The sequence below is a fragment of the Schistosoma haematobium genome, chromosome ZW (genome assembly GCF_000699445.3).
Source record: "Schistosoma haematobium chromosome ZW, whole genome shotgun sequence".
Taxonomy (NCBI): Eukaryota; Metazoa; Platyhelminthes; class Trematoda; order Strigeidida; family Schistosomatidae; genus Schistosoma; species Schistosoma haematobium.
Window position 1 is genome coordinate 82,338,923 of NC_067195.1, and position 27,484 is coordinate 82,366,406.

The window sequence follows — 27,484 nt, forward strand, 5'->3', positions numbered from 1 at the left end:
GAGTTGTTGCTTCAGAAATGGGCTGTGTCAACACCTAAACTAAGGATAAAGAGTGATGTAGTAGACCGCGTTAACTTCACTTATCTTGGAAGTCTGATCAGCCCTGATGGGTTGGTGTCTGACATCTCAGCACGGATTCAGAAAACTCGTTTGGCTTTTGCCAACTTACGTCACCTATGGCGAAATATCCGTCTATCAATTAAGGGACGAATATACTGCGCGGCAGTTCGTTCTGTTCTTCTTTACGGTTGCGAAACGTGGCTATTAACAGTAGAAGATATTTGTAAGCTACTAATATTTGACCACAGATGCCCTCGAAATATTGCTGGCGTCTGCTGGGATCACCGGGTAAGTAATAGTGAGGTTAGACGCAGGATATTAGCGAATGATGGCAAATCAATTGGTAAGGTTGTGAATCTTCATCGACTGAGATGGTTGGGCCACGTGTCACGTATGCCTGAACACCGATTACAACGACGCGCAATGCTGACTAATGTTGGGGATGGTAGGAAGAAAGTTAGGGGTGGCCAAACCAAAACGTGGCATCAGACCACAAAGTCACTAACGTCTAGTCTCAACTATGTTGGTAGATGCAAACTGCTTGGTTGAGGTCCACGTGACTATCGTTGCCGATAGTTGGAAACTGAGTAACATGACTCAGAATCGATCACAATGGCGTCGGTGTATGCATCCTTTGTCTTCCCTTAAACTGTGAGATTAAAATTAAGTTAAACCTTTCTTTCTACCAACTAATTCTTCCCCTCTATTATATCCTTAAATGCAATCTCTCTTTTGTATACCACTACCATTGGAGCAACTAGTTCTATGAATTTGGTGTTCACCTTGTTGTGCCAATGAAGTGCGATATCTTGGATCGAAGCATATATATATATCCCTGGCCCTACGGTGTAGCTAACTGAATACTTGCATTGACAATCTATTCCAAGATTAATAGAAAAAGACGACGATAACACTAAGATTCCTCAAGATATCACGAGATGGAAGCTTGAAAAGTTTACTGCCATTAAACGTTTAAGGCTTGTAATACCACCAGGATCTAAACATGAATGCGGAAATATTTCTGTGAAGATTCAATAGACTTCATCAAAAAATCCGGAAAAATCATGGAAATATAGCATGCACTATTTGGGAATTGTCAGTTATGCTTATGACTAAACCGATTAATTGTGCTTTACTTTTAAATGACCACCACCATAGTGTTCGTTATTTATGACTATCAATGGATGCAGTGTGTTGGTCTTATAAGCATGACTTTTATCCGTAACAAATCATTTCTCACACTTCTTATTTCTTTTCGGTATGTATAACTTATTCTCTTTTGCTGATGGACTAGAGTTCATATCTATCTGTATTGCGTATGAGCTGATTCATACTGAAATTTGTTGAGTTTGCTGTTATGGATTCTGATGTACCATAAAGACTTATATGAAGACAAAAAACACTGTGAAAACGGGTTTGTATATTTTCTATATAATCGAATAATATATTGTAAGTGTTGGTAACTTAAAAATACCGATAAACTTCTGAACCATTAAATGAAGTAAAGCTAAGTAAATCGCGCACTACATCTTCACTGTACATCAAACTACTGTCGTGAAAGAAAAATACAGATTCTCAGTTAATGAATGTGTAATAAAACAAGTATAAAACAGCGTAATACAGAATATCAATAATACACAGAAATAAATACAACACTTAACATGAAATCTTGATCTCTGATGGATTATTCATTGAGGTAATGCACAGTTAAGCTACAGTAGTGATTCTTGTTCGTCCAATATTAACTTGCCAAACATTAAGATCTTCATATGCTTCAATGACCTCATTAAGCTGGGAAAAAAACCAACATAAAGATTTGATTACTATCTTAAATGAAAACTACAACCACAATTGATTATCTGTGCCCTTAAAGATAGTGTCGGATTAGTTTGTTGGACAATACTAGATATTTTGAGTCTTTTAAAAATCTGTCGAATCAATTCCTTACAGGCTTTGCTAGCGCTGTAGAGGGAAATAGCTCAAGTTATTTTTCAGTGTAAAATAAAAAGTTTCATCTGAATCAAGTATCATCGTGATATTAGTCATGGTTGTTAAATGTTTGCAAACATTGTACTAGAAAAAGAGAATTCGGCGAAATTTTTCTTCGCCGAATTCTCTTATTGAATGACACTATGGGTTATTTTAATTGTACTAGAAGTTTTATTTCACATTTGCTGAATCATGTCAACTCTTATGTTCGTGAAACCAAAATGGATTAAGCTCATCATGAGTACAGCTCAAAATTGAAAACAGTTAAAGACATGTTAAAATTTTCCCAACTTATGATTAAATATCAATAATGTAAAAACAAACAAACGTTTAGAGAATGAATTCAGCGTAAATATTTCTTCCCAGTAGCTAACTGTACAGTTCCTTAGTTTTATACCTTGTGCATACACGAGTCCTTTCGTAACGCAACAATAAATAAATATCTTATCACCAATTAGGATTACAATAACAATCTAAAAAAACTAACGATTGAAATGATGAAGAAGATTCTTAGCCTAGATTGATGCCTTTAGTTGCGTTACGTTCTCTGAGTTGGCTGGTTTATTTGTGTAGTCTTCATTACCATTTTAGACACTATCATAAGCACTTACTTCACGTGAAAGCGTACTGTTTGATTAATTTACAAGTGTTAATTAACCTTAACTCCGCCTGGAGTCCCTCCGGGGGCTTCTGCCAGTCCCAAGCCTGGATAAAGGAGGATGGTTGGGCATGGGGTTAGAGACCCCATCCCGTAGAAAACTAACTCGCTAAAAAAACGCTAACCAGAAAAAATTATTCAAACCTTTTAAACTCTGCCCTGGGAGTCAGAAGGTCTTCGTTTAGAAGAATTATGACGCCTCATGGTGAAAGCCGAATTCCTTCGGAAGTTACGAGGCCGATGCCCCTTCTGACAACCAGAGCAACCATTTATTTAGGTACATGGAATGTTCGTACAATGTGGGACACCGGGATAGCCTTCCAAATCGCTGCAGAAATGAGGAGATACAACCTAGAAGTGCTTGGGATCAGTGAAACACATTGGACACAAGTTGGACAACAACGACTAACTACAGGAGAGTTCCTGTTATACTCCGACCATGAAGAAGAAAATGCTCCACGTACACAAGGAGTTGCATTGATGCTGTACAAACAAACACAAAATGCACTTATAGGATGGGAATCTCATAGACCAAGGATCATCAAAGCCTCGCTCAAAACAAAGAAAGAGGGCATTTCAATGAACATCATCCAATGCTATGCGCCTACCAACAACTACAATGAAGACGCTAAAGATCAATTCTACAATAGGCTGCAGTCAACCATCGAGAAGTGCCCAACAAAGGACCTGACCATTCTGATGGGTTGGAACGGACAACACTGGATATGAAGACATCATGGGACGACACGGACTAGGAGAAAGGAACGAAAATGGTGAGAGGTTTGCAAACCTATGTGCCTTCAATAAACTGGTCACAGGCGGCACCATATCCCCACATAAACGCATACACAAAACCACATGGACTTCACCGGATCACTCTACACAAAACCAAATCGACCATATCTGCATCAACAAAAAGTTCAGGAGGACGATGGAAGACGTGAGAACCAAGAGAGGAGCTGATATAGCATCAAATCATCACTTGCTGGTCGCCAAGATGAAATCGGAACTCAAGAAGCACTGGACAATGGGGTGGACAATATCACAAAAGTTCAATACGGCCTTTCTTCAGGATACTGACAAACTCAACAAATTCAAGATAGTCCTCAGCAATAAGTTCCAGGCCTTTCATGATCTACTCAATGGAGAAGGAACTACTATGGAGAGCAACTGGAAGGGGATCAAAGAGGCAATCACTCCAACATGTCATGAGGTCCTGGGCCACAAGAAGCACCATCACAAGTAATGGATCACTGTTGATACACTGGATAAGATTCAAGAAAGGAGGAACAAGAAGGCAGCAATCAATACCAGCCGAACAAGAGCAGAAAAAGTCAAGGCACAAGCTGAATACACAGAAGTAAACAAACAAGTGAAGAGGAGCATCAGAAATGACAAACGTAAATATGTAGATTTAGCAACGACGGCGAAAAAGGCTGCAAGAGAAGGAAACATGAGACAATTGTATGACACGACGAAGAGACTCTCTGGAAATCACCGTAAACCGGAGCGACCAGTGAAAAGCAAGGAAGGCAAGGTTTTCACCAACATTGAAGAACAACGAAACATGTGGGTATAACACTTCAAAGAACTCTTGAGTCGACCAGCCCCACTGAACCCACCCAACATCCAAGCAGCACCCACGGACCTCCCAATCGATGTTGGCCCACCAACAATTGAAGAATTCAGCATGACCATCAGACAAATCAAGGGTGGCAAAGCGGCAGGACCAAACAACATTCCAACAGAGGCACTAAAAGCAGACGTAGCGGCAACTGCAAGGATACTCCACATTCTCTTCAATAAGATTTGGGATGAGGAACAAGTACCAAAAGACTGGAAAGAAGGACTCCTGATCAAAATACCGAAGAAAGGCGATCTCAGCAAGTGTGATAACTACAGGGGCATCACTCTTCTCTCAATACCGGGAAAAGTCTTCAAAAGGGTATTGTTAAACAGAATGAAGGACTCCGTAGACGCTCAACTTCGAGACCAACAGGCAGGATTCTGTAAGGATAGATCGTGTACAGACCAAATCGCAACTCTACTGATCATTGTGGAACAATCAACTGAATGTAATTCATCATTCTACATCAACTTCATTGACTAAGAAAAAGCATTTGATAGCGTGGACAGAACAACACTATGGAAGCTTCTTCGATACTACGGCGTGCCTCAGAAGATAGTCAATATCATACAGAATTCATATGATGGATTAAACTGCAAAATCGTGCATGGAGGACAGTTGACAAAGTCGTTCGAAATAAAGACTGGTGTCAGGCAAGGTTGCTTACTCTCACCCTTTCTCTTTCTCCTGGTGATCGACTGGATCATGAAGACGTCAACATCTGAAAGGAAACACGGGGTACAGTGGACATCTATGATGCAGTTAGACGATCTAGACTTCGCAGATGATCTGGCCCTTCTATCCCAAGCGCAACAACAAATGCAGAAGACGACTAGTGTAGCAGCAGCCTCAGCACCAATAGGTCTCAACATACACAAAGGGAAAAGCAAGATTCTCCGATACAACACAGCATGCACCAATCCAGTCACAATTGACAGAGAAGATCTGGAAGATGTAAAAACCTTTACGTATTTGGGCAGCATCATTGATGAACACGGTGGATCTGATGCAGATGTGAAGGCGCGGATCGGCAAAGCAAGAGCAGCATATTTGCAATTGAAGAACATCTGGAACTCAAAGCGACTGTCAACCAACATCAAGGTCAGGATTGTCAATACAAATGTCAAGACAGTTCTACTGTCTACTGGGGCGGAAACCTGGAGAACTACGAAAGCCATCATCCAGAAAATACAGGTGTTTATTAACAGTTTTCTACGCAAAATACTTGGGATCCGTTGGTCGGACACTATCAGCAACAACCAACTGTGGGAGAGAACAAACCAGATCCCAGAGGAGGAAGAAATCAGGAAGAAGCGCTGGAAGTGGATAGGACACACATTGAGGAAAGCACCCAACTGCGTCACAAGACAAGCCCCTTACACGGAATCCTCAAGGCCAAAGGAAAAGAGGAAGACCAAAGAACACATTACGCCGGGAAATGGAAATGAGAAAAATGAACAAGAATTGGATGGAACTAGAAAAGAGGGCCCAGAACAGAGTAGGCTGGAGAATGCTGGTCTGCGGCCTATGCTCCATTAGGAGTAACAAGCGTAAGTAAGGAATTAACTTTGTCAGTGAATAGTCATCTTAAACGGTTTTTACAGTTTTATTTGCGTCTGCATTTCTATTGACCTCTGACCACATGAATGGTTGACCTTTTCCGTATATACTGGTCAATAAGATCTATGTTGATATGCTTGTTGATCGTAGACTGACTTGAATGTTGTTTCCAGAAACTCTTTCTGGCATTCTCTAAATTTCCACGATAAAGAATTTTAATGTTTTGCATATCGAATTCACGTTTATGTTCGTCTGTGTAGATTGATATGATTCATAATGTCATTTTGTTCCGATTATAGTTAGTGTTCCTCTATGTGCAAACCAAGCATAGATAATGTATGGAATGACAATCAAAGTTTTACAATTAAACTATCCAGTTCGCAGAAAAAATTAAGATCAAAAACACTCGGAGCTTTTCCAATAGTCTTAGAGACAGATTAATGAATTATAAGAATGTTTCTTAAATACACGATTTTGTAATGTAGGCTTGATACATGGAAAGTAACTTGGTAATGAAGTATATATGTACTGAGATAGTAACAATGTAGAATGAATTTCCCAACCAAAAAGAGATGCTAAGTTTATTCACAAATTGCAACATATCTTTTATGACATAAACTTATTTAATCAAACTACCTGAGCTGGTGTATATCCTTTAGTTGCACAACGTTCAAGGATATCAGCAATTCGTGCTGTCCCGTCACCGGCAGCAGTTAACTCACGAACAATATGGTAAATTACATCTTTGTACGACTGAGGACTGGAAAAACGAAAAAAGCGGAGAAAAAACTAATTGATGTGTTATTAATTTGCTTTGTTGTATAAAAAAATAGAATCCTCCTGAAACGACATGGAACAATATTTGGCGAGAAGAGTATATAACTTAGCAAATTAGTTATATTTATTGGTTATAGAACTTTAGTCATATTATATTGTAAATTGTGTTTATGTATCAAGTTATTTATTAGTGTCAAGTGTTATTCAGTACAGTCAGCTACAACGTAGGACCAGGCACATATATGCATCGGTCCAGGTTGCCATACCTCATTAGCACAGCAAGATGAACACCGGATTCATAGGAGTGGTTAGGTCAAAGGTGGTAATATATAGGAGAAAGATTGCATATAAGGATACAGTACAGGAAGAAAGAATTAGTTAGTAGAAAGAAAGATATGAAACGATTTTAATCTCTTAGTTTAAGGGAAGACAGGGAATGTATACATTGACGCCAATGTGATCGATTCTGAGCCATGTCACCAAGAGTCTCCAACCATCGGTTACGAAAGTCACGCGGACCCCAACCAAGTACTCTGCATCTACCAACATGGCTCAGACTAGAGGTTAGTGTCTTCGAGCACTGATGCCACGTTCTGGTTTGGCCGCCCCTAATTCTCTTCCAACCATCTCTGACACCCGTTAGCATTGCACGACGTGGTAATCGGTGTTCAGGCATACGTAACACGTGGCCCAACCATCTCAGTCGATGAAGATTAACAACCTCATCAACTGATTTACCATCATTCCCTAATACCCTGCGTCTAACCTCACTATTACTTACCCGGTGATCCCAGCAGACGCCAGCAATATTTCCAAGGTATCTGTGGTCAAATACTAGTAGCTTACGGGTGTCTTCTACTGCATGTTTAATCAGTGTAACCAGACATAGCCTTTGATCTATTTCAATGTCGAATCAATCCTCATGTCATCATCTCAGATTTTTTTCATGCGTCAATGATTCGCATCAGTTTTCATTCAACTATAACATGAACAGCGAGTGGAAACAAATATAGAATAATGAATGATATGCTAGAGCTATTGTACTGGTACTATGGAGCAAAAATTTCAAGTTATATTAGGAAAAAACAATAAATAGTTTCAATTCATTTATATCGGCTGTTTGAACCCCATTGATGTTTAGGACTGCAATTGTTCAGTCTTTTATTGGCTCGATATTCCCGTTCACACAAGATGCGCAATTCGCCAAAAAATATTGATCAAATGTAGTCCTAAACATCAATGGGATAGTTCATACTACTAATAAAAATTAATTAAATTTAACCCCATAGCACAAGCCAGTGACTATCTGGATTCAGTAGCTGAATGGATAACGCGATCGCGCTTGAAGCGAACGGTACTGGGAAGGGTTCCGGAATAAACATTAGTCCTGTGGTGCGAGTGCACCCAACTCACGATTCCCGAATAAGACAAAACGAGCATCCTGTATTTCACTACTAACCACCATCCACCTCCACCTATGAGAATGTTTTGCAGAAAACTATTTATGGTTCATCTACGTAATAGATCTCTTGCAAAAAAATTATACGAGTACACTTGCTTTCAATGGAATAAATGTGACTTCAGAAATATATGTTATTTTGAGTTTTAGAAACTCACTTACCAAACTTATTATGGGTAACCAGATACAGGTGGAAATGTTTGCATAGTCAACCTTTACGACCGATTCCTTAAGCAGAAATTAAGTATCATTATTGGGAATAGTATTTTCTCAGAGAAGCATTACCATTTTCAAACTGTTTACAGTCACAGGCAAACAATCCAGCTACGTCATGGTTAGGAACAGACAAGAATAAGTAAGACAAGTGTAAATTGACCACACCAAAAATCCCAAACATAAATTATACACATCAAAATAACTTACCGTCCTGAACGATTGGAATCGTCGTAAGACGTAAGAATTGATGAACGGCTAGCTTCCATAAGACGCATAGCTTCATCTATATCGCCTTTACTAACCTCCGAAGCTGCGCGAAGTCGAGCACGGGCTGTAGACAATCTCATTATAGCCAGAAGAGTTCTGTCAATAGCGTATGAGAAAAAACACTTCACAATGATGGGCGAAGTACTATAGAAGGCTAGTATAATTTACAAATTTTTCCAGGGCACAACTATGACAAAGCTAACGATAAAAAATTAACTTAAGAACCCATTAATTGATAATTAAAAGAAGTTTAGACATAACGAACATAAAATCTAATAACTAAATGCCAAAACACACATTCTTATATGCACAAAAACACTTTACCTATTGAACAGCTGGAACAAAAGCACTAACTTACATATGTGGTGAATAATATTATAAGACAAGTAAACTTCTTACTCACAATAGCTACGGACAAGATACTCAATTAATTGTTACGTGAATATTCACCCGTAAAAGCGCTTGAATATGTTGTGTTCTAAAAAAATTAGATAACGTCCATCTGATTTTATTTGAGGAGTTTAGTGATATGTCTTGTGATTCTTTGCATAGAAAATTTGTTATACTAAGCGTTAACAACAGGTTAATACATATTGAAATGCGTTGTAACATTATCAATCAGCAGTTAGTCAGTGGAGAAAGCCACCTTATAGAATTAGAGATATAACTATAGGTTACTGTTTTTTCTTGAAGGTAAATCAGATGTAAGAAGTGGAGAGAGAATGAATAAATTTAAAAAGTTGAGTTGTCCAATTTTACACAGTAAGATTAATAATACTTACCTTGCACTTGTATAAGTCATTTCTTTGTTTGCACGTGCTTCTTTCCTCATTTCTACATAAGCACCGACTAGATAATCGGCCAAATGAGCAGGGACAGCTGGAGCGGGTTGAGCTTTGGCAACAGCGATAAGACGACGGAGTTCTGGTAGTGATAGCAATTGTTGATGATTCGTACTTGAAGTTGAATCAATCTGTGAGTCAGTAGCTGATGGAGCAGATCCATGCATATGCACAAAAGTAATGTGTTGTGCCAATCTAAGATCATGTTCCCTAAAATGAAAAGTGATCTGTCACAACATTTAAATTACAAAATGAGCAAAAAACTATGAAAATTGTACAATATTCATATTCATACTAACAGTACAAATATGATAACGAGTGACTAGATTTAAAATGTAATTCTTGGAGTTGTGACCAGTAGAATTCAATCAAGTAGGATGGAATATTTATCTTGGTGGAGTTTTGTTCTCTGAGCTGGATGGAATATCTATCTACCACAGGCAATGGATTAAGGTTGGGCAATATCGTGAAGTGATTGAAGTTAGATATGAACACTGTTGTCTTTTGCCCCTGTAAATTATCACGTGACGTAATCGTCAATCACAATATCAACTTTCATGACCTTTTCTCTGTGCTAAACCAATGACATGTCAACCAGCGCTAACAGACATTCGTTAACTCTGAACCCCTATTGGTCCCCAACATAGCAGCTTCTCGCCTAGCCCTGACCGTTGAGTCCGCCACACAATATCAACCTCCGCTAATATGAATCGTTTATTTCAGACATACGTAGTTTATGTACAGGCAGACTAAATCGCATCAAACCACAGAATGAGAAATAATAATTATACAAATCAAGCCAAAAGTGGCTGAGTGTATGGGAAACTGTAACCAATAGATGAGAAATAAATTAAGAAAGGTAAGTCGTATATTAATAACTAATAGGTCAGCTGAAAGCTTATGATAAAAGGAATATGAATATACGTATAATATAGTTTATTAATAATCATACAATAAGAATATATAAATAATAACAGTCTATAAATAGTTACCGGAAGTTACACATAATTCAAACTTCCTCGGATACACCATCAGTCAATCAGTCAGTAACAACGTAGAACTTCGTACGTACGTACATCAGTTCGAGTTGCCATACCACATTAGCACAGAGATACGGTTGTCGATTCAAATCCCGTAGTGGTAGAGGTTTTGTGACTCGTAGATCTGACTCCATGATCGTATAAATGGTTGTTATCACCTATTCTCGTTTATCATCGTCGACTTAAATCGCGTTATCCAATAACGGAATTAAATAAGTCGAATAACGAGAATTGACTTGTGAATGCATATATTTTGCATATGAATTGAATGAAACAGAGCCAAGTAAAATGACGCACAGGGAGAATGGCTGGGAAGCCAACTCCATTTTAATTAAGTGTTACTCAGTATTTATAGGCAGACAAAATAAGCTACAGACATATGATGAATCATGGGACATGAAATGTACACACATATACGCTCATGTGAAAACAGTCAAGGCTAATAAGCGAATAATTGACAAGGTCAAAATATGGCTCAAGTAAAATGAATAAAATAGGATGTCCGGAAGTTAGAATAAGGTATATGGGCTTGCCATAATAACTGACACTACAGAGGTAGCAAGAGTATAAGCAGTAATCGGGAAGATTAGGGTTTGGAGATGTTATTTAAAGAGTATAATCCAGTGAAATAAATTTGGAAAGAGGAAAAAAGGGACATGAAGAATTCAGAAGATTAGAATTCGGGAGAACACAGAGAGTGGATGCACCTGCGCCATTGCAAACGATTTTGAGCCATGTCATTCAGGGTCTCTAACCATCGGTTGCTATCATCTCGCGGTCCCCAACCAGGTAGTCTACACCTACCAACATGACTCAGTTCACTTGTCAGTGACTTCATGGATTTGTGCCATGTTTTGGTTTGGCCGCCCCTAGCTTTCTTCCAATCTACTCCTATACCACTGAACATCGCACGTCGAGGCAGTCGGTCGTTGGGCATACGTAACACGTGTCCCAGCCATCTCAACTGATGAAGTTTCACTACTTCATCAATTGATTTGCCATCCTTACCTAGTACCCGTTTCCTAACAACTGTGTTACTTACTCGATGGTCCCATGATATACGAGCAATGTTTCGAAGACACCTATGGTCAAATACTAGTAGCCTACGGATATCCTCTACTCTTGCCGGCCATGTTTCACTGCCATAAAGTAGGACGGAACGAACTGCTGCGCAGTAAACACGTCCTTTGGTTGATAGACGGATATCTCGCCTACGCCATAAATGACGCAAGTTGGCAAAAGCTAGTCGAGCCTTCTGTATCCGCGCTGAGATTTCGTCACACACTAAACCACAAGGGCTGATGAGACTTCCAAGATAAGTGAAGCGGTCGACACACTCAACTACTTCACTCCCTATCACTAGTTCGGGTGTCGATGTAACCCAATCCTGAAGCAACATTTTGCATTTCGAGGGAGAGAATCGCATCCCGAACATGCTTGCATTGTTGCTTAGAGTGGTCAGAAGACTGCATTTTGTCAGCGTCTTCACCAAATAAAACTATGTCATCTGCATATTCTAAGTCAACAAGTGAACCTCCCGGTAAAAGTTCAACCCCTGGAAATTTAGATGAGGAGAGTGTTATCTCTAAAAGTACGTCGACCACAAAGTTGAACAAGAATGGGGAGAGTGGACAGCCCTGACGAACACCACTTGAGGTAATCAATTCTGATGACAGTTCGCCATAAGCTCTCACTCGACCAGTTGTGTTCGAGTAGAGAGCCTTTATAAGGTTAATGTACTTCTTTGGTACTCCTTTCAGTGACATACACCAGTAACATACACCATTAGATGCTAGCTCAGTGGTTTAGAGGTCAAGCGTTCATGCGCGACCGTAGGTCCTGGGTTCAGTTTTCAAATGCGAGATCGTGGATGTCCACTGTTGAGTCCCATACTAGAACGGAACTGTTGTGCAGTACTTATGGGTTCCAAATGAAAGTTTACACAAGACCAAGTGATCTAAACTATGAAAATATGATAATGTTTATGAACACGTTCGATAGGGAACATCTATAGTTGCCACTGACTTAGCATACGAATTATTCCATCATAAAATGATTAAGATCTACAGAGGGTTAGTAAAACACTGATACTACATAGATGCATAAGTTAAAATAACTCAAAATCAAATTCAGTCTATTAAACTGGAATAACATCACTAAATTTGTTGGTCCAGTGTTTTAGGATAAGATTCTGTAGTTATTTTGTATCACAATTATAAAAGAACAAAATGGATAAAAATAAAATGTACCTACCGGTCAGGTTTATCTTGAATCAACCACAATAAATCAAAACGAGAAAGCAAGGCTGCAGGCAGGTCTACATTTTGTTCTACACTTTTATTAGGATTATAACGTCCATAAGCTGGATTAGCTGCAGCAAGGATTGCAACTCGTGCATTCAGTGTTGTGAGTATACCAGCTTTAGCTATACTGATGGTTTGCTGTTCCATTACTTCATGTATCGCTGTGCTGCAATATTCATTACAAATAAGACCAAATATTAATTTCCAAAATATTAAAGCAACTCAATAGAAACATAAATACTTCGGTTTATAGGGTAGATGTAAACGAATCGCGAAGCTACTAGTTTTACACAATGAAGATGATTAGTTTAATCTAACTGTTTGATAAATTGTACGATGAGCTACAAAACACTGAAATCACATAAATACTAATATTACCCTGTTGTCTATGTTGAAATAGATGTAGTGAATTAGTAACTATAAATCGAATACCTAGGACTACTAAACCACTTTTATTAAGTGGTGTGTAAGATCAAAATTGTCAGATAACATTGCATATTCACAATAGCGGAAAAAGGCCTTACTAGAAATCGTTAGTTTAGTTGTTAGGTCAGACGAGTAAAATAATGGAGAGTATTATTAACGGTCGTCAAGTCGATTGCTGCAAAGCTTTATCTGTTTAGTTCATATGATTGATATTGGGTGCTTGGGGTGTCCCGTTATTTTTTATAATAAATGTCTACCAAATATCTAACATATAAACTGATAAGTGGTCGCCTAGTGAAGTAACACGATGATACTAAGTTATAACGACTCGAGAAACGGCTATTTACTGGCTGCTTCCCAGTCAATAAACAATTAGGGAATACATATACATCTTTACTCTTAATTCGATTTTAATGCACCTAGCCAGAGAGAGCCCCTAAGAAAACCACTTGCTTCAGTTTGGGCACCAAAGCAGCCTAAACACAAATTTGATAACTATTTTGTGTGTCATATATATTTTTTGATGCCCCCTTGAATCAATGTGTTCAAATGAATAAATAAATGGTCAGAGAGGATTTGATTGGTAAGATGGTCATTATGTTGGAGAACCCGTGCAATGGTAAGAATTGAACATTTTGATTTGTGACTTACAAATGGAAACAGTACTTTATTAGTGAGAGTTTTGCTGTCTTATGCCTTTTTCTTTTCACTAACTTTTATTTTATGGTTTGATTTCGTAACCATCATTATTCTTGCTCGTTCTCTTTGTTGATCTGTATGCACGGAGTGTCAACTTGTATTAGTTCTTACCGCACCAGTTCTGGGTCATATTTTATTTGTGAAACGATTTTTATAGATGCTGTTTAAAGTTTTTTATGGATCACCTGTACAATAGAGTGAACAGCTCAGCTATGGATTTGTGGAACATAGGTTATTCTTTTATAAACTAGGTTATAGTAAGGAGAAATTAAACTACTGAAACTACAATAAATCTTTTGTCTGCATCTGAATCAAAGAAACGTTACTTAACATTCTTGATAAGAAATTGACCTCTGTCCTATCTAAATAATATTAGTGTAACTCAGTATCCGGTTTCAGAATATGAGGCAGGAAACTATTAGTACTCACCGATCAAATTCCGTCATTTTATCGAATTCGTCAATGCAACATACTCCTTGGTCCGCTAATACCAAAGCTCCCCCTTCTAAAGTCATTTCACCTGGAAAATGAAGGGATTACAGAATAGGGAATCAGTCACCGCAAAAAAGAAATGAAACCTTAAGACCGCAGTATCCGTAAAGAGAACAAGCGCAAAGACAGAAACCTCTATATAGGTTTGTTGGGTTATTCATCATAGACTAATTATTAGTCAAGTCACTGAAGTAGCGAATACCTTGCTAACACTAGATAAGTGAGGAAATAGATTACGAACCAAACAATTATCTGATAATCCGATTTTTGTTATTAGGATATGGAATATCTACGACTGGCACAAAGAATCTCGTGTACGATCTGCTGTGGGTCAACGTAAACGAAATAACGGACTAGGTGGTTCCCAGTATGTGGTAAACTTTAGGAAATAAATCAAAGATCGATATGAATTTTCCGCTTAATTAGAATATACTTGAACTATATTTGTAATACTAATGTACAGAATATTAATCTCCTTTTGGATTAATGTAGTGTTGCAGTGACGTAGTTCTAGATATACTCTAGTTAATAAATAGTCAACTGCTTTTATTGAGGTTGGGTGAGATGTATATATATAGTAACAGAATAGATGTATGGTTTTGCACCGATGGACAATGATATTTCCATAATGCTTTTTAAAATGCTAAAATATGCTTAACGACTATTTGTTTCGGTCCATAGCAGAAATTAGCTGTCTAGTCATTTTAACTGTTAGTTAGCCAATGTGAAGCATATCTACAGAGTTATTCTAATGAAGAATTATGATTGCATTATTCATAAAGTGAATAAAAAATGAAGTGAATACAAATCAAACGTTGTACTAATAAATTGAAGATATAAACAGGAAACGATCAGATGTTTTATGACTGAGTAACACGTGATCTATAAGCTACGGGAGGAAGCAACTCACAAACATAAAAAATAAATTACCTGTTAATGGATCCTTCATGACTGAAGCTGTTAAACCTACTCCAGAACTACCTCGGCCAGTCGTATACTGTGATCTAGGGCTAAGGCGATCAACAAATCCCAGTAGTTGAGACTTGGCGACTCCTGGGTCACCCATTAAACAGATGTTTAAATTCCCTCTAATTCGAAGTCCTTCTTTAGGAGCTAACTCCACACCACCAACCAGCAATAGAAGTAAAGCCTTCTTTACATCTTCGTGGCCATAAATTTCAGGAGCTAGTGATTGAGCCATTAGCGAGTAGAACTCGAGATCTGTAAAAGAACCCAATTCAATTAAAATAAAGTATCCAGTATAAGGATTATTTGTGAAAATTTAGATATCAAACAAGCAGTCCCGAACTAAGTATTTAGCTTCTGGTTTGCATACACGTGACATACGAATTATTCCATGGAAAACTATGCTAAAAGCATATCCCAGTGATAAACAAAATGAAAGACCTTTGTCACCTATGACCTAAGACATTAGAAGAAATCATCTTAACTAACCCCGTAAGCGTTCTATTTCCTCTTCACTTGGTTCGTTGGCATCCGTAACATCATCTGTCTTACTCAGTAGTTGTACACTGTGACCTTCCAAATAAGTGTCAGTTAGTAAACCACCAGAGGCAGTATTCAAAGATGCCGAAGCTTGATTTGTTCTACCGCTACCAGAAAAGCTTGCTCCGCGTACACTTGGCAGAAAGACACCTGTAAGAAGAATATGATCGCCAGGTTGAGCTGCCCGAGTGTTTTCACCTCGAAGATAAATGGTCAATGCGCGAGGAATATGACCAACAGGCACCTGCAATTTGATTTTACAAACAATATCGACTTTGAGTTGATAAGACAAACAACTGCACAAGAGCACAAGTCTGAATAGTCAAGTAGCTAAGTAACTAAAATACAGTTCATAATATCTGAACAAATAATCAGAAACAATCATTTTACCAACCTTTCTTGAACATATTCTTAGAGCGTTTTCTTCAATAGAAATCACATGATTTTAACAACAATACCACTGTGGTGGACGGTACTCACAAGATTGCGTTATAAGTGGTATGCAGTGGAGTGTCGCATAGAAGCTGCAACATTCGATAACCAAGGACAAGTCTCGGGAAGCTAAAATCCCGACGAGTTAGGAATACATGTGAGACCGGAAGAGAAACTATAGAAAACAGTCTACAGCTAGCTTGAGTAGCGGAACACACAACAGATCCAAATGGAAGATTGAAAAGTGTATATATTTCATAAACAATCTAAGTTCCCTTTAAGTTAATACATATTCCATCTGGGCTGAACTTGCTTGTACATCACGATACGAGATAGTTTAAATAACGGCGTTACCAACATTCCATTTAGTTAGATATATTCCACTATTAATGAGTATAATAGAAATTACAATCCGTCCGTCACAGTTTATATTGAGATGTCTGAAAATACGATTCTCTTTCCCATTCCCATAACTTAAAATTCGATTATTGAACTGTTTTCCAGAGAAATATAATACGTTTTTCTATATATTTGTTTCAAAGCTCAATACTAATCAAGGTCTTCGAGGAAATACATTCATAATTGTGATGAAGTCTCCTTTATCATACTCCGAGACTCGTTTAGATAAACCTTCTGGCATTTAATGGCTTACTAGTAGTTACATAAACTAGCTAGCTCTTTGGTTTTTCGTCCTAGATTTATTTTCTAACTTCATTACTCGTTTTGAAGAGGACTGAAGAATATGCTCCACTGAGTGTCTAGCTGATTCCTCCTCAGATAACCTTGAATATCTCAACGAGGTTCGAAAAATCTTCCTATTCCCAGTTTTCGGGTCTGAAATTGGATGTGTGCTATTGAAGAAAAGCTACTTTTTATCTGACCTCTTTTAATGGTAGTCGATGTGTTTATCATTGACACGATGTTAGAGTTTCATGTAAAATGATCAATTTTTAAGAAACTGGTAGTCTCTAGAAACCAACAAATGTTTGAATATACTTCTCTACAAAGTGAGCTGAGATACAGAAAGACTCACGGATTTAATTAAGCCTACCTACGCGAGCGTTAAATTACCAACAAGTATCGTTCGAACCTTGACGTTTATGGAAACCAGAAATCTATTGACAGAATCTATTCGTTGTCTCAACTGAGGAACAGTAGGTGAGACAGAAGACACTCCAAACAGGCAGTGGTATGTTTTTTTATTTATTTATTTGGACACATAAATTTTACTACAAAGGGGCACCGAATACATATGCGCCACACAGGTTACTTGATTTCTGTGAGGGCCAAAGTAGGTGGTTTTCTTAGGGGGTCACACCCCGAGCCTTCGACCTGAAAGTCTGATCCACAAGGCAGTGGAGCATCGTAAGGAGATGCGGTCCCATGGAAGCCGGTGACTAACAATGGGTTCACACGCCATTTGTTTCCTTAGGATCCTAGAGTCCATGTGCACCAGTGGTTTGGAACCGGGGTTTTCTAACCCCCCTCGGTGGACCCTCCGAGCTCACCAACCCGGTTAAAGCGCCGGATATTCGCTTTTTGTCCTCTCAACTTCGTAAACAACAGTGATGCCGTGAGAAGGCAGGGAGTAGGACTTCCCTGACAGTGGTTGTATACACGTTGCCATGTGAGCATTTTGAGAGAGTTGACTCTCCCCACCCTCGGCTGTACCAGGGCATTTGGGGGCTATCTTTTTGGCTTCTTGAAATTATATTCAATCGCATAGTGAATAGGCGGTGATTGACGAAGACCCAGTTTACGACGAAATGTCCAGCTTTCAAGCATCTGAGACCAAGAAGTCACTAATGAGTCACCAGATAAGCGGAAGGTGAACCTTTCCGGTCGCCCGTACTGATTAGACGAAGTCACGTGACCGACTACACTTGGAATCTTTATGTGGCTCTCGAAGACAAGGAATTCGAGTCTTAACTTGTATAGTGTGTTCTTATTTGGTTGAGTTAAAACAGTGAAAATCCAAAACCCCAAATGCCCTGGTACGGTCGAGAGTGGGGAGAGTCCGCTCTCCATCTCGAAATGCTCTCACATGGTCACGCGTATATAACCTCTGTCAGGGAAGTCCTACTCACTGGCTTCTCACGGCATCACTGTTGTTTACGAAGTTGAGAGGACAAAAAGCAAATGTCCGGCGCTTTAGCCGGATTGGTGAACTCGGAGAGTCCACCTAGGGGAGTTGGAAAACCCTCATTCCAAACCAATGGTGCACATGGGTCCCAGTATCCTGAAGGAACAAACGGCCTATGAACCAATCGTCGGTCACCGGCTTCCATGGGACTGCATCTCCTTACGATGCTCCACTGCCTTGTGGATCAGACCTTTAGATCGAAGGCTCGGGGTGTGGCCTCCTAAGTAAACCACCTGCTTCGATTTGGGCACCCGGGCAGTATCACAGCCCTCACACAAATCAAATGAGATTTGTGTGGCCCATATGCATTTGATGCCTCCTTGTACCAATATCTATGTGTTCAAATAAACAAATAAAATAATTCAGTAGACCAGTAATGGTATCTCGTAAACCTATATTGTTAGCTGATGTACGTACGAAGTTCTACGTTGTTACTGACTGATTGTTAGCAGTGGTTGAATATGAAGGTGAAAGTGATTGGTATTTGCCAGATGCCAAAATCGTGGGAAATAACTACAAAGAAAAAACCAGTGATAGTCAAGCTACATTTTCCAACGTCTAGGTACCTGATTGTTTGGGGAACTTAGAATGGTCAAGTTTAAAATATTATACATAAAATGCTTATTGAAATCAAATACACGCTCATGTACTCGACTGTTAGATACGTACATATAAAGACTACGAATATTATTCAAATAAAGCCGATATTATACACCGTAGTTGAATAAACACGGTTCTACAAACTGTTAGACTACGCCTTTGCAACAAAATAAAACGAAACCAGTGCGCTTGCATGAAATCTGCTTAGTATCTCCTTGGGGTGTATTAAAAATATTCTACTGAAAAGAGGATCTGTCCTGATAAAAACTTACTTGATCAGATAATTCCTGGATACGAATCTCTTGGAATTTAAGGAACTTGGATCCCCGTGTCTGCATATGTAGTCGACCACCACCACCCGGTCCGGCATTTTTACACGCAGCGGTACCACAAACAGTAAGTGGCATGAACGTTGGGTTATTTATTTCCTGTAAATAAAAAGTCAAGTGTATTAACCCGCATTATAGACAATAGACTGATCAGTCAGTTATAACCAACATTGAACCTGGCACAAGCGCTCATAAGTCCAAGTTGCTAAGCTAAATCAAAACAACCAAATACAATTAACAAAATGGATGATAAAGGAGTTGAAGTGTGGTAATGATGAATCGGTTACTAAATATTGAGAATAAGGTACAAAGATACAGAAAAGCCAGTCAGTCACAGCGTAGAACCTGTACGTATGTACATCGGTTCAAGTTGTTATACTCCATTAGCACACCGATATGAAATTGTCAGGCCGAAATTCCCTAATAGTAGGTGGTAACAGTATCAGTGGAATTAGAAAAGATTAGGCATCCAGGATACGACTCAAAAACAAAATATAAATTAGCGAAACGAAAAAAAAGTTGTAAGGAATTTGGGACCTCAGGATTTGCGGGAACACAAAGAATGGATGCACCAGCACCATTGCAGACGATTTTGGGCTATATCATTCGGCCTTCAACCACCAGTTACGATAATCATGCAGACCCCAACCACCTGTCAGTGACTTCATGGACTGACACTGTGTTTTGGTTTGGCTACCCCTACCTTCCTTTCAGCCTATTCCTGCACCAGAAAACATTACCCGTCGAGGTAGATGGTGGTTGGGCATACTCAACACATGTCCCAACCACCTCAGTTGAAGAGTTACTAACTCACTAATCGATTTCCCATATTTACCCAATACCCTATTCCTAACTTAGGTATTGTTTACTCCGTGGTTCCAAAATACATGAGCAATGCTTCGTAGAAACCTATGACCACATATCAGCAACCAACGAATATCCCCTACTTTTAATGGCCATTTCACATCCGTAGAGTAAAACGGAGCGAACTGTTGCTCAGTAAACTTTCCCTTTGGTTGACAGACGGACATCTTCCCCACGCCACATGTGACACGAGCTGACAAAAGCCAATCGAACCTTCTGAATCCGTGCCGCCATTTCGTCAGGCACCAGACCATCAGTACAGATTAGATTCCCAAAATAAGTGAAGTCGTTGGTAGGTTCAACTACTTCACTTCCTATCACTAACTCAGGCAATGATCCAAGCCAATCTTGAAGTAAAATTTTACCTTTGGAGGGAGAGAACTGCATCACAGAAATGCTTTTATTGTTCCTTAAGGTGGTCAGAAGACTGAATTTTATCGGCGTCTTCACCACACAAAACTATATCACCTATATATTCTGAGTCAACAAATGAATCTCCCGGTAGATCAACTCGTGAAAAGTCAGACGATGGAAGCATTATCTCTAAAAGTACGTCCATGTCAAAGTTAAATAAAAATGAAACGGACAGTCGTGATGAACACCACTTGAAGTAACCGATTTCGACGACAGTTGGCCATAAGCTCTCATTCGGCCAGATGTGTTCGAGTAGAGAGCCTGAACAAGGTTAATGTACTTCTTTTGTACGCCTTTCAACGAGACACTGCTACAGAACCTCACGATCAACAAAGTTGAATGCTGCCTTAAGTTCAAATAATACGACTATAACAGAACATCGAGAAGTGTGTCTATGTTCCAGCATCTGCCGAAGGGTGAATTTCTGGCCTATGCATCCACGTACAGGTCAGAAACCAGTCTGGTTTTCTCGTGTTCGCGAGTTCTAGTTAGACGTCGAAATATAATTGATATTAATATTTTAGATACCATGTAGGTAAAATTGATCTCCGTGATTATCATTACGAGGATCTCTGTCCTTGTTTATACACTCGAACGAACAGTGATTGAGACCAGTTGAATGGGATTATGTCCAGTCCCCAGATTTTAGTTAAAGTTTCAGTGATTCTGGCTGTCAAAACTGGACCGTTATTCTTTAACTTCTCAGAGGTTAGTCTATTAACTTTTGCTGCTCTCTCTCGCTTTAGAACACTCATAGCCTTCTCGACCTCGTTGAGAGTTAGGAGAATTGCATCAGTTCGCCATCCACGTTGCTTGGAAATAGTGGATAAATGAACCGTGGTTTAAGGCCAGTTGAATTGCTCCTTAATGTTCTGCCCATCAGTTCAATCGCCTGAATTGAGAGTGAATAACGGTTCGGTATGTTTCCGAAATAATTCCACTAACAGCCGTATTGTCAACGAACACTTCTTTTATAAGCCTGGACAACTCGCGCGCTCTATTTAAAAGGACAGTGGTATTCTTTCTCGTTGAGTTAATTAACTGTTTTGATCGTAAATTACGCATCAAAACTCTGTTTACACTTTAATTGCATCTACCCCAGTTAAAGTGATATTTTATTGAGTTTTTCGATTTTACTTCTGTGTATTTATTGCATCGAAGCATACTTGGTCGACTTTTACTTGGTTTATTTAGTTAAGGTTTGAAAATCCTTCTACATATCCTGTTTTTGTCACCGTTCTAGTTGATTTTCAAGATGGCTAAGTCTACTCATAAATGTGGACAACCATACTGCTTATTTCCCGTGGATGAAGGGATGCAATGTGATGAGTGTAATAAGTGGTTCCATAAGATGTGCACCCGATTAAGCCCCACTGCATATAAAAGGTGTTCAAAGCCCAACTCTCATTGGCTTTGTAGTTTTTGTTGCTCGAGCAAAACATTGCTTATCCAGGAAGCAATTAGTCTCCTGGTGTCGGCTAATAAGAAGGTTGATGAGGGCTGTTCTGATAACATTGGTACTGATTGCAAAGATTGCGTTAGTGTCGTAAGTGCTATCACGGCGCAAGCCAGACATCTACCTGTGCAACCCGCAGTTAAACGTTCTCCCCCGAAACGATCAGTGAGTGACACGTCATTAGACGTTGGTGGCCATATTGCTACAGCAGCAACCGGTGACCCAGATAAAACAATTACTGTCACGAGTTGTTCTAAAGTAGACGTTTCGACTGATGGAAAATGGATGACGCGAAAACGCAGAAGAGTAGGAAAGATAGCTAAAACTAATGACTGTTTACTTGGTAAGTCCTTGGTGGACTCTCAGACCAATCCGCCAAAGTCCCATAGTAAAGCTTCGTCTGATATTGTTGTGAGTCATTCGCTTGACTCCCAGGACTCTGTTAAAATAAAAACTAATCGTAAGATACCAGTAGTTAAAATACAGGATCTAACGTCACGGTCGAAAGCTGTGAACACAGTTTCAAAAGAAGCTAAACCCATCCCTAGTTTAATTATTTGGAATCTAGAGGAGTCGAAAGACAACGACCCTGCTAAAAGACATGCACATGACCTGTAGTTAGTGGAGTCTGTGGTAAGGAATGTACTACCTGAAGAGGTTTCAGGGGTACATATTACAAAAGTAATACGACTTGGTAAATGGGTTGGAGGCGAGACCCAACCAAGGAGGATCCTGAAGCTGGTTCTCGGGAGTTTCGAAGAAAGAGACATATTATTGAAAAGCGCACTAAAAACTCGTGCCTCAAATATCCGTATTCGACCAGATTGGCCGCTTGAGGATCGAATCAAGTGGAAGAATGCTCTTACGGAGTTGAGGACTCGCAAATTAAATCGCGAAAATAACCTTACCATTAAGGGTTTTCGGGTAGTCAGGTCTTGGAAGCCAATGCTTCCGAGGCCTGTATGGGTAGAACGATTGATTTCCAAAACACCTTAAGTGTGTGCTACACGAACGCTCGTAGTCTTAGAAATAAAACGTCCGAGCTAAGTCTGATGGTGCAAGAATTATGTCCCGATATAATCGTTGTTACAGAAACTTGGTTCACCGTTGATATAGACCGTTCTCCGTTCATTGCTGGTTATATCTGTATCAGAAGTGATAGAGTTTCAAGTCGCAAAGGGGGAGGTATAATATTACACGTTAGGGATCACTTTCGTATGCAATCAACCATATCGGAGGCTCATATCAGTGGCACATGTGAGGTTGCATGTTGTAAGATTAAATCTAGAAATGGGTTAGTGACTATAGGGGGAATATACCGTAGTCCGTCTTGTCTTGCTGACGACTTTATCCTAAGACACATCTGTTCTTGGAGTATGGCAGAATGTTGTCTCATCATTGGGGACTTCAACGCACCGCATATCAACTGGATAGAGCTTACAGCTCCAGGTAGTGGTTTCGATAGCGACCTTTTATCTACCGTTATTCAGTGTGCACTTGTACAATGTATCACAAAACCGACACATATTGATTTGCAATATGTTCCGTCACTGCTGGACCTCGCCCTCACCCACCACTGTGAGGATGTCTTTGATATCCAGCACCTTCCTCCACTAGTGGACAGTGATCACGTTGTAATTCACCTTAAGTTTAGGACACATGGTATACAATTCGTATCTGCTCCACCCCGTCCCAATATCTGGCGAGCTAATATTCCGGAAATCAGAAACTGTGCTATCTCGACCGATTGGTCGGTCGACGCGGATGGATTGATCGAAGAGGAATGGAATAAGTTTAAGGCTACATTCGAGTCCGTAACGTCGCCGTTTATCCCATGGTCAGCACGTAAGCTATCACATTGCCCTCCATAGATTAATAAGGAAACCCGGAAGCTGTTAAAGCGTAGGAAACATTTCTGGGACTTATTCTTGTTGACAGGTCATGCACCATTTAAGCGTGAGTACCAAAAATACCGTAATATCTGTAAGGAAACCATAGCGAAATCCCGTACCACTTACGAACGACAATTAGTATATGATAGCCGTACTTGTCCGAAACGATTGTTTTCGTATGTTAAACGGCAAATGAAACGTAGTGATGGTATTCCCCCGTTGCTGTTACACGAAAATTCAGAATTACTAGCTGAATCAGATCGAGCAAAAGCTGAGACTTTTTCAGATTATTTTAGCGAAGTCTTCTCTACGTTTATTGTAACAAATACTTGTCCCACTCACACCGAGATACCAACCATTGAATCTGTACAGCTGACTGAGGAAACTGTCCTTTCGTTGATAACTAACCTCAAACCTGGTAAGATACCGGGCCCTGACGGGTTACATCCACGGTTGCTGTCATCTCTTGCGGACATTATTTCAAAACCGCTTGCGACACTCTTCAACATGTCCCTCTCACTCGCTCAACGCCCTGGAGATTGGAAGGACGCTATAGTTAGTCCTATATTTAAGGACGGTCAGCGACAGATAGTATCTAACTACCGGCCTGTCAGTCTAACTAGCATAGTCGTTAAGTTACTCGAAAAGATAATTCGGGTTAGGTTGCTAAGCCACATAGATTTACACAATCTGTTAGCTCCTGAGCAACACGGATTTCGTAACAAGCGTTCATGCTTGACTAACTTACTTATTGCGAGGGAGGATTGGACAGCAGCCCTAGACCACGGTCTGTCTGTCGACGTGATATTCATAGATTTTAGCAAAGCGTTTGACAATGTTTCACACGTAGGTCTTATGCAGAAGCTCACGAGCTTCGGAATAACAGGTACTGTACATGAGTGGATAGGAAATGTCTTATGTGACCGCAGACAGAGTTAGGGTCAATGGAACGCTATCTGATTGGAAACCGGTCAAAAGTGGTGTACCCCAAGGCACCATCTTAGGCCCTCTGCTCTTCCTTCTCTACGTTAATGAGTTACCACTGTTACTTAGGTCGTCGACATTATTGTTTGCGGATGATGTAAAAATCTGGAGAACAATAAAAAGTGCGGCTGATCATCTGGATCTTCAAGCCGACTTAGACGATTTAGTTAGATGGGCTCGAGAGTGGGGCTTAGAAATCAATGCTAGGAAGAGTGTACTAATGCACGCCGGTCACGGTAATAGTTACCGTTACACTATTGAGGGTAAACCTCTTCCATGCGTTCAAGAGCATAAGGACTTAGGAGTAATATTAAGTCATGATTTAAAAATAACTGCGCATTGCAAAGCAGCCGCTGTCAAAGGTTTTCGTACGTTATGGTCACTTCGCCGAGCGTTCAAATCTTTTGACGAGGAAACGTTTCGAATTTTATATCCAATACATGTTAGACCACATTTAGAGTACTGTATCCAAGCAGCTAGCCCGTGTCTGGTAAAGGATACTAACTCCCTTGAGCGTGTCCAGCGTGTGGGAACGAAATTAGTGAAGGGTCTTTCTAGACTCCCTTACGATGAGCGCTTAAAACGCCTAAATCTTTTCCCCTTGTCGTATCGTAGGACACGAGGTGACCTTATACTGGCATTTCGTATCTTTAATTATGATTTGGGTGTTAATACGTCTTATCTTTTTGCTCCCTCCAGCACTAATAATCTCCGAGGTCATAGCAAGAAGGTTCATAAACCACGATCTAATAAACTTAAAGTGGGGTCCCGTTTTTCTCATCGAGTAGTCAATCATTGGAACGCCTTACCCGAACAAGTGGTATCAGCCCCATCAGTGAATACTTTCAAGGAAAAGCTGGACCTTCACTGGAAAGCAATGTGTCAGGATTAACACAGGTTCATCAACCTACTATCCTTATTACTGAAGACTGAAGTTGTCTGATGTTACCTGGCTACTACAGACATATTTGCACTTTACTATAGAGGTTGCACAATGCGCTACCGTATTTCTCGGCTGCTCAGGCACTAACCTTGACACCAAAAGAAAGCATTTTAGGGGTTATTTTCAGCTGTAGTTATCATAGGATATGTCAAGAGACATTACGGGGAGTTATTAGCATGACAGAAATTAAAACACCAGTAGTAACAAACACCCATGTAGTGTTGGATATTTTCTTAACATCTTACCTGATATGTCTCAGCACCACAACGATCACAAGTGTATGTCGCCGTTGTTATGAGAGGTTTGACTTCGGTTGCGCGTGTAACGACTCCACGAACCTGAATAAGATGCCCAATGCTGGAAGCCAACACATTCCGAACACACAATGGCTTCGTATCTGACCTGCCACAGAAGTAAACCTCACTGAAAGGTAATCCACATCTGATTTAACTTACAAACGTCGTAGAAGCTCAGGTGGGAACCTGGACCGAACTTCCGCCATATTCACAGGTTCAGGATCGCGGGACACAGCACGTGGGGCTGTCTCCGCATCTGCAGCTCTGATTCGCTGTTCCATTCTGATTCTGTGGTCAATAAATATGTCCAGGACATCTTGGGGAACAAACTATAACGAAGTAGTCAAATACTGTTTTCGTAACATACATCAACAGTTCGAAAATCAGGTAGTAAGTCGTCAATAACCTCGGCAAATATCTTTGTGTAACGAACAGCGTTGCATTCTATCGCATTAGCTAAGTCGCTAGAGTGTTCAGCTACATCGTCTAGAGAAATATAAAGCACCGATTGTTCACGATTTGCAATGCGAGTCTTTCAAACAGTAAAAATAAAGCGAAGAACATACCAGCTGTTCGCTATAAACAAAGTGCTTATTCCCACAACTATCCATTTTGCTATAAAAACGTAGGAACTGGTCACAAGCCTTCTTATCCTCATCATAATTCCTTACAGCTGACAAGGCCATCACAAACTTTCAACTTATATGTCGCTCTTGTTACAATTGAAAGTTAGTCAGTGCAAACAAAGTATTCACAAATAAAAACAAAACTCTGAAAACTGTGTGGATTCGTGGTATCAAAAATTTTATATCAACTTTGAAATACGATAGCCGATTTCTAACGGAAAGGTTTAATGTTGGTGTTGATTTCCGGATTCATTTAGTCTGTGATTAACCGGGTATTCACAGCATACGTCGTACTACATGGTACCGCAGCAAATCTATATAGGTTTCCATGTTGAAACATATTTTGTAAATCAGAATTTTTCACTCGCCATTTGACTCTATGCTGAGAGCTTAAAATTGTAACGAAACCCCTGGATTCATTCAGGAGCACATTACCATGATCGGACAGCGATATCTTTTTCTTGCAGAAAAACTCCCCGTGTCGGCTGTTTCTTTGTTCCAAATGGTTGAGATGGTCATGGATGGGATAGAAGATTTAGGTTAATCACCTTCCAAGACTAGTAGAGACGGGTCTCATGTCTCTT

General features: G+C 39.7%; 1 protein-coding gene across 1 annotated transcript; it reads right to left on the minus strand.

The window, feature by feature from the left end:
* Window positions 1-1,051: 1,051 nt before the first annotated feature.
* Window positions 1,052-27,484, minus strand: MCM7 (Mcm2-7 hexameric complex component). Its single transcript, XM_051212466.1, has 14 exons — window positions 27,090-27,484; window positions 26,841-27,052; window positions 26,642-26,806; window positions 26,434-26,603; window positions 26,224-26,401; window positions 19,369-19,524; window positions 15,871-16,165; window positions 15,346-15,636; window positions 14,353-14,443; window positions 12,749-12,964; window positions 9,396-9,665; window positions 8,554-8,709; window positions 6,531-6,654; window positions 1,052-1,851 (listed from the first exon to the last, which is right to left on the minus strand). The coding sequence occupies exons 2-14, from the start codon at window positions 26,958-26,960 to the stop codon at window positions 1,768-1,770; spliced, it is 2,316 nt and encodes a 771-aa protein (XP_051072651.1). The 5' UTR covers window positions 26,961-27,052; window positions 27,090-27,484; the 3' UTR covers window positions 1,052-1,767.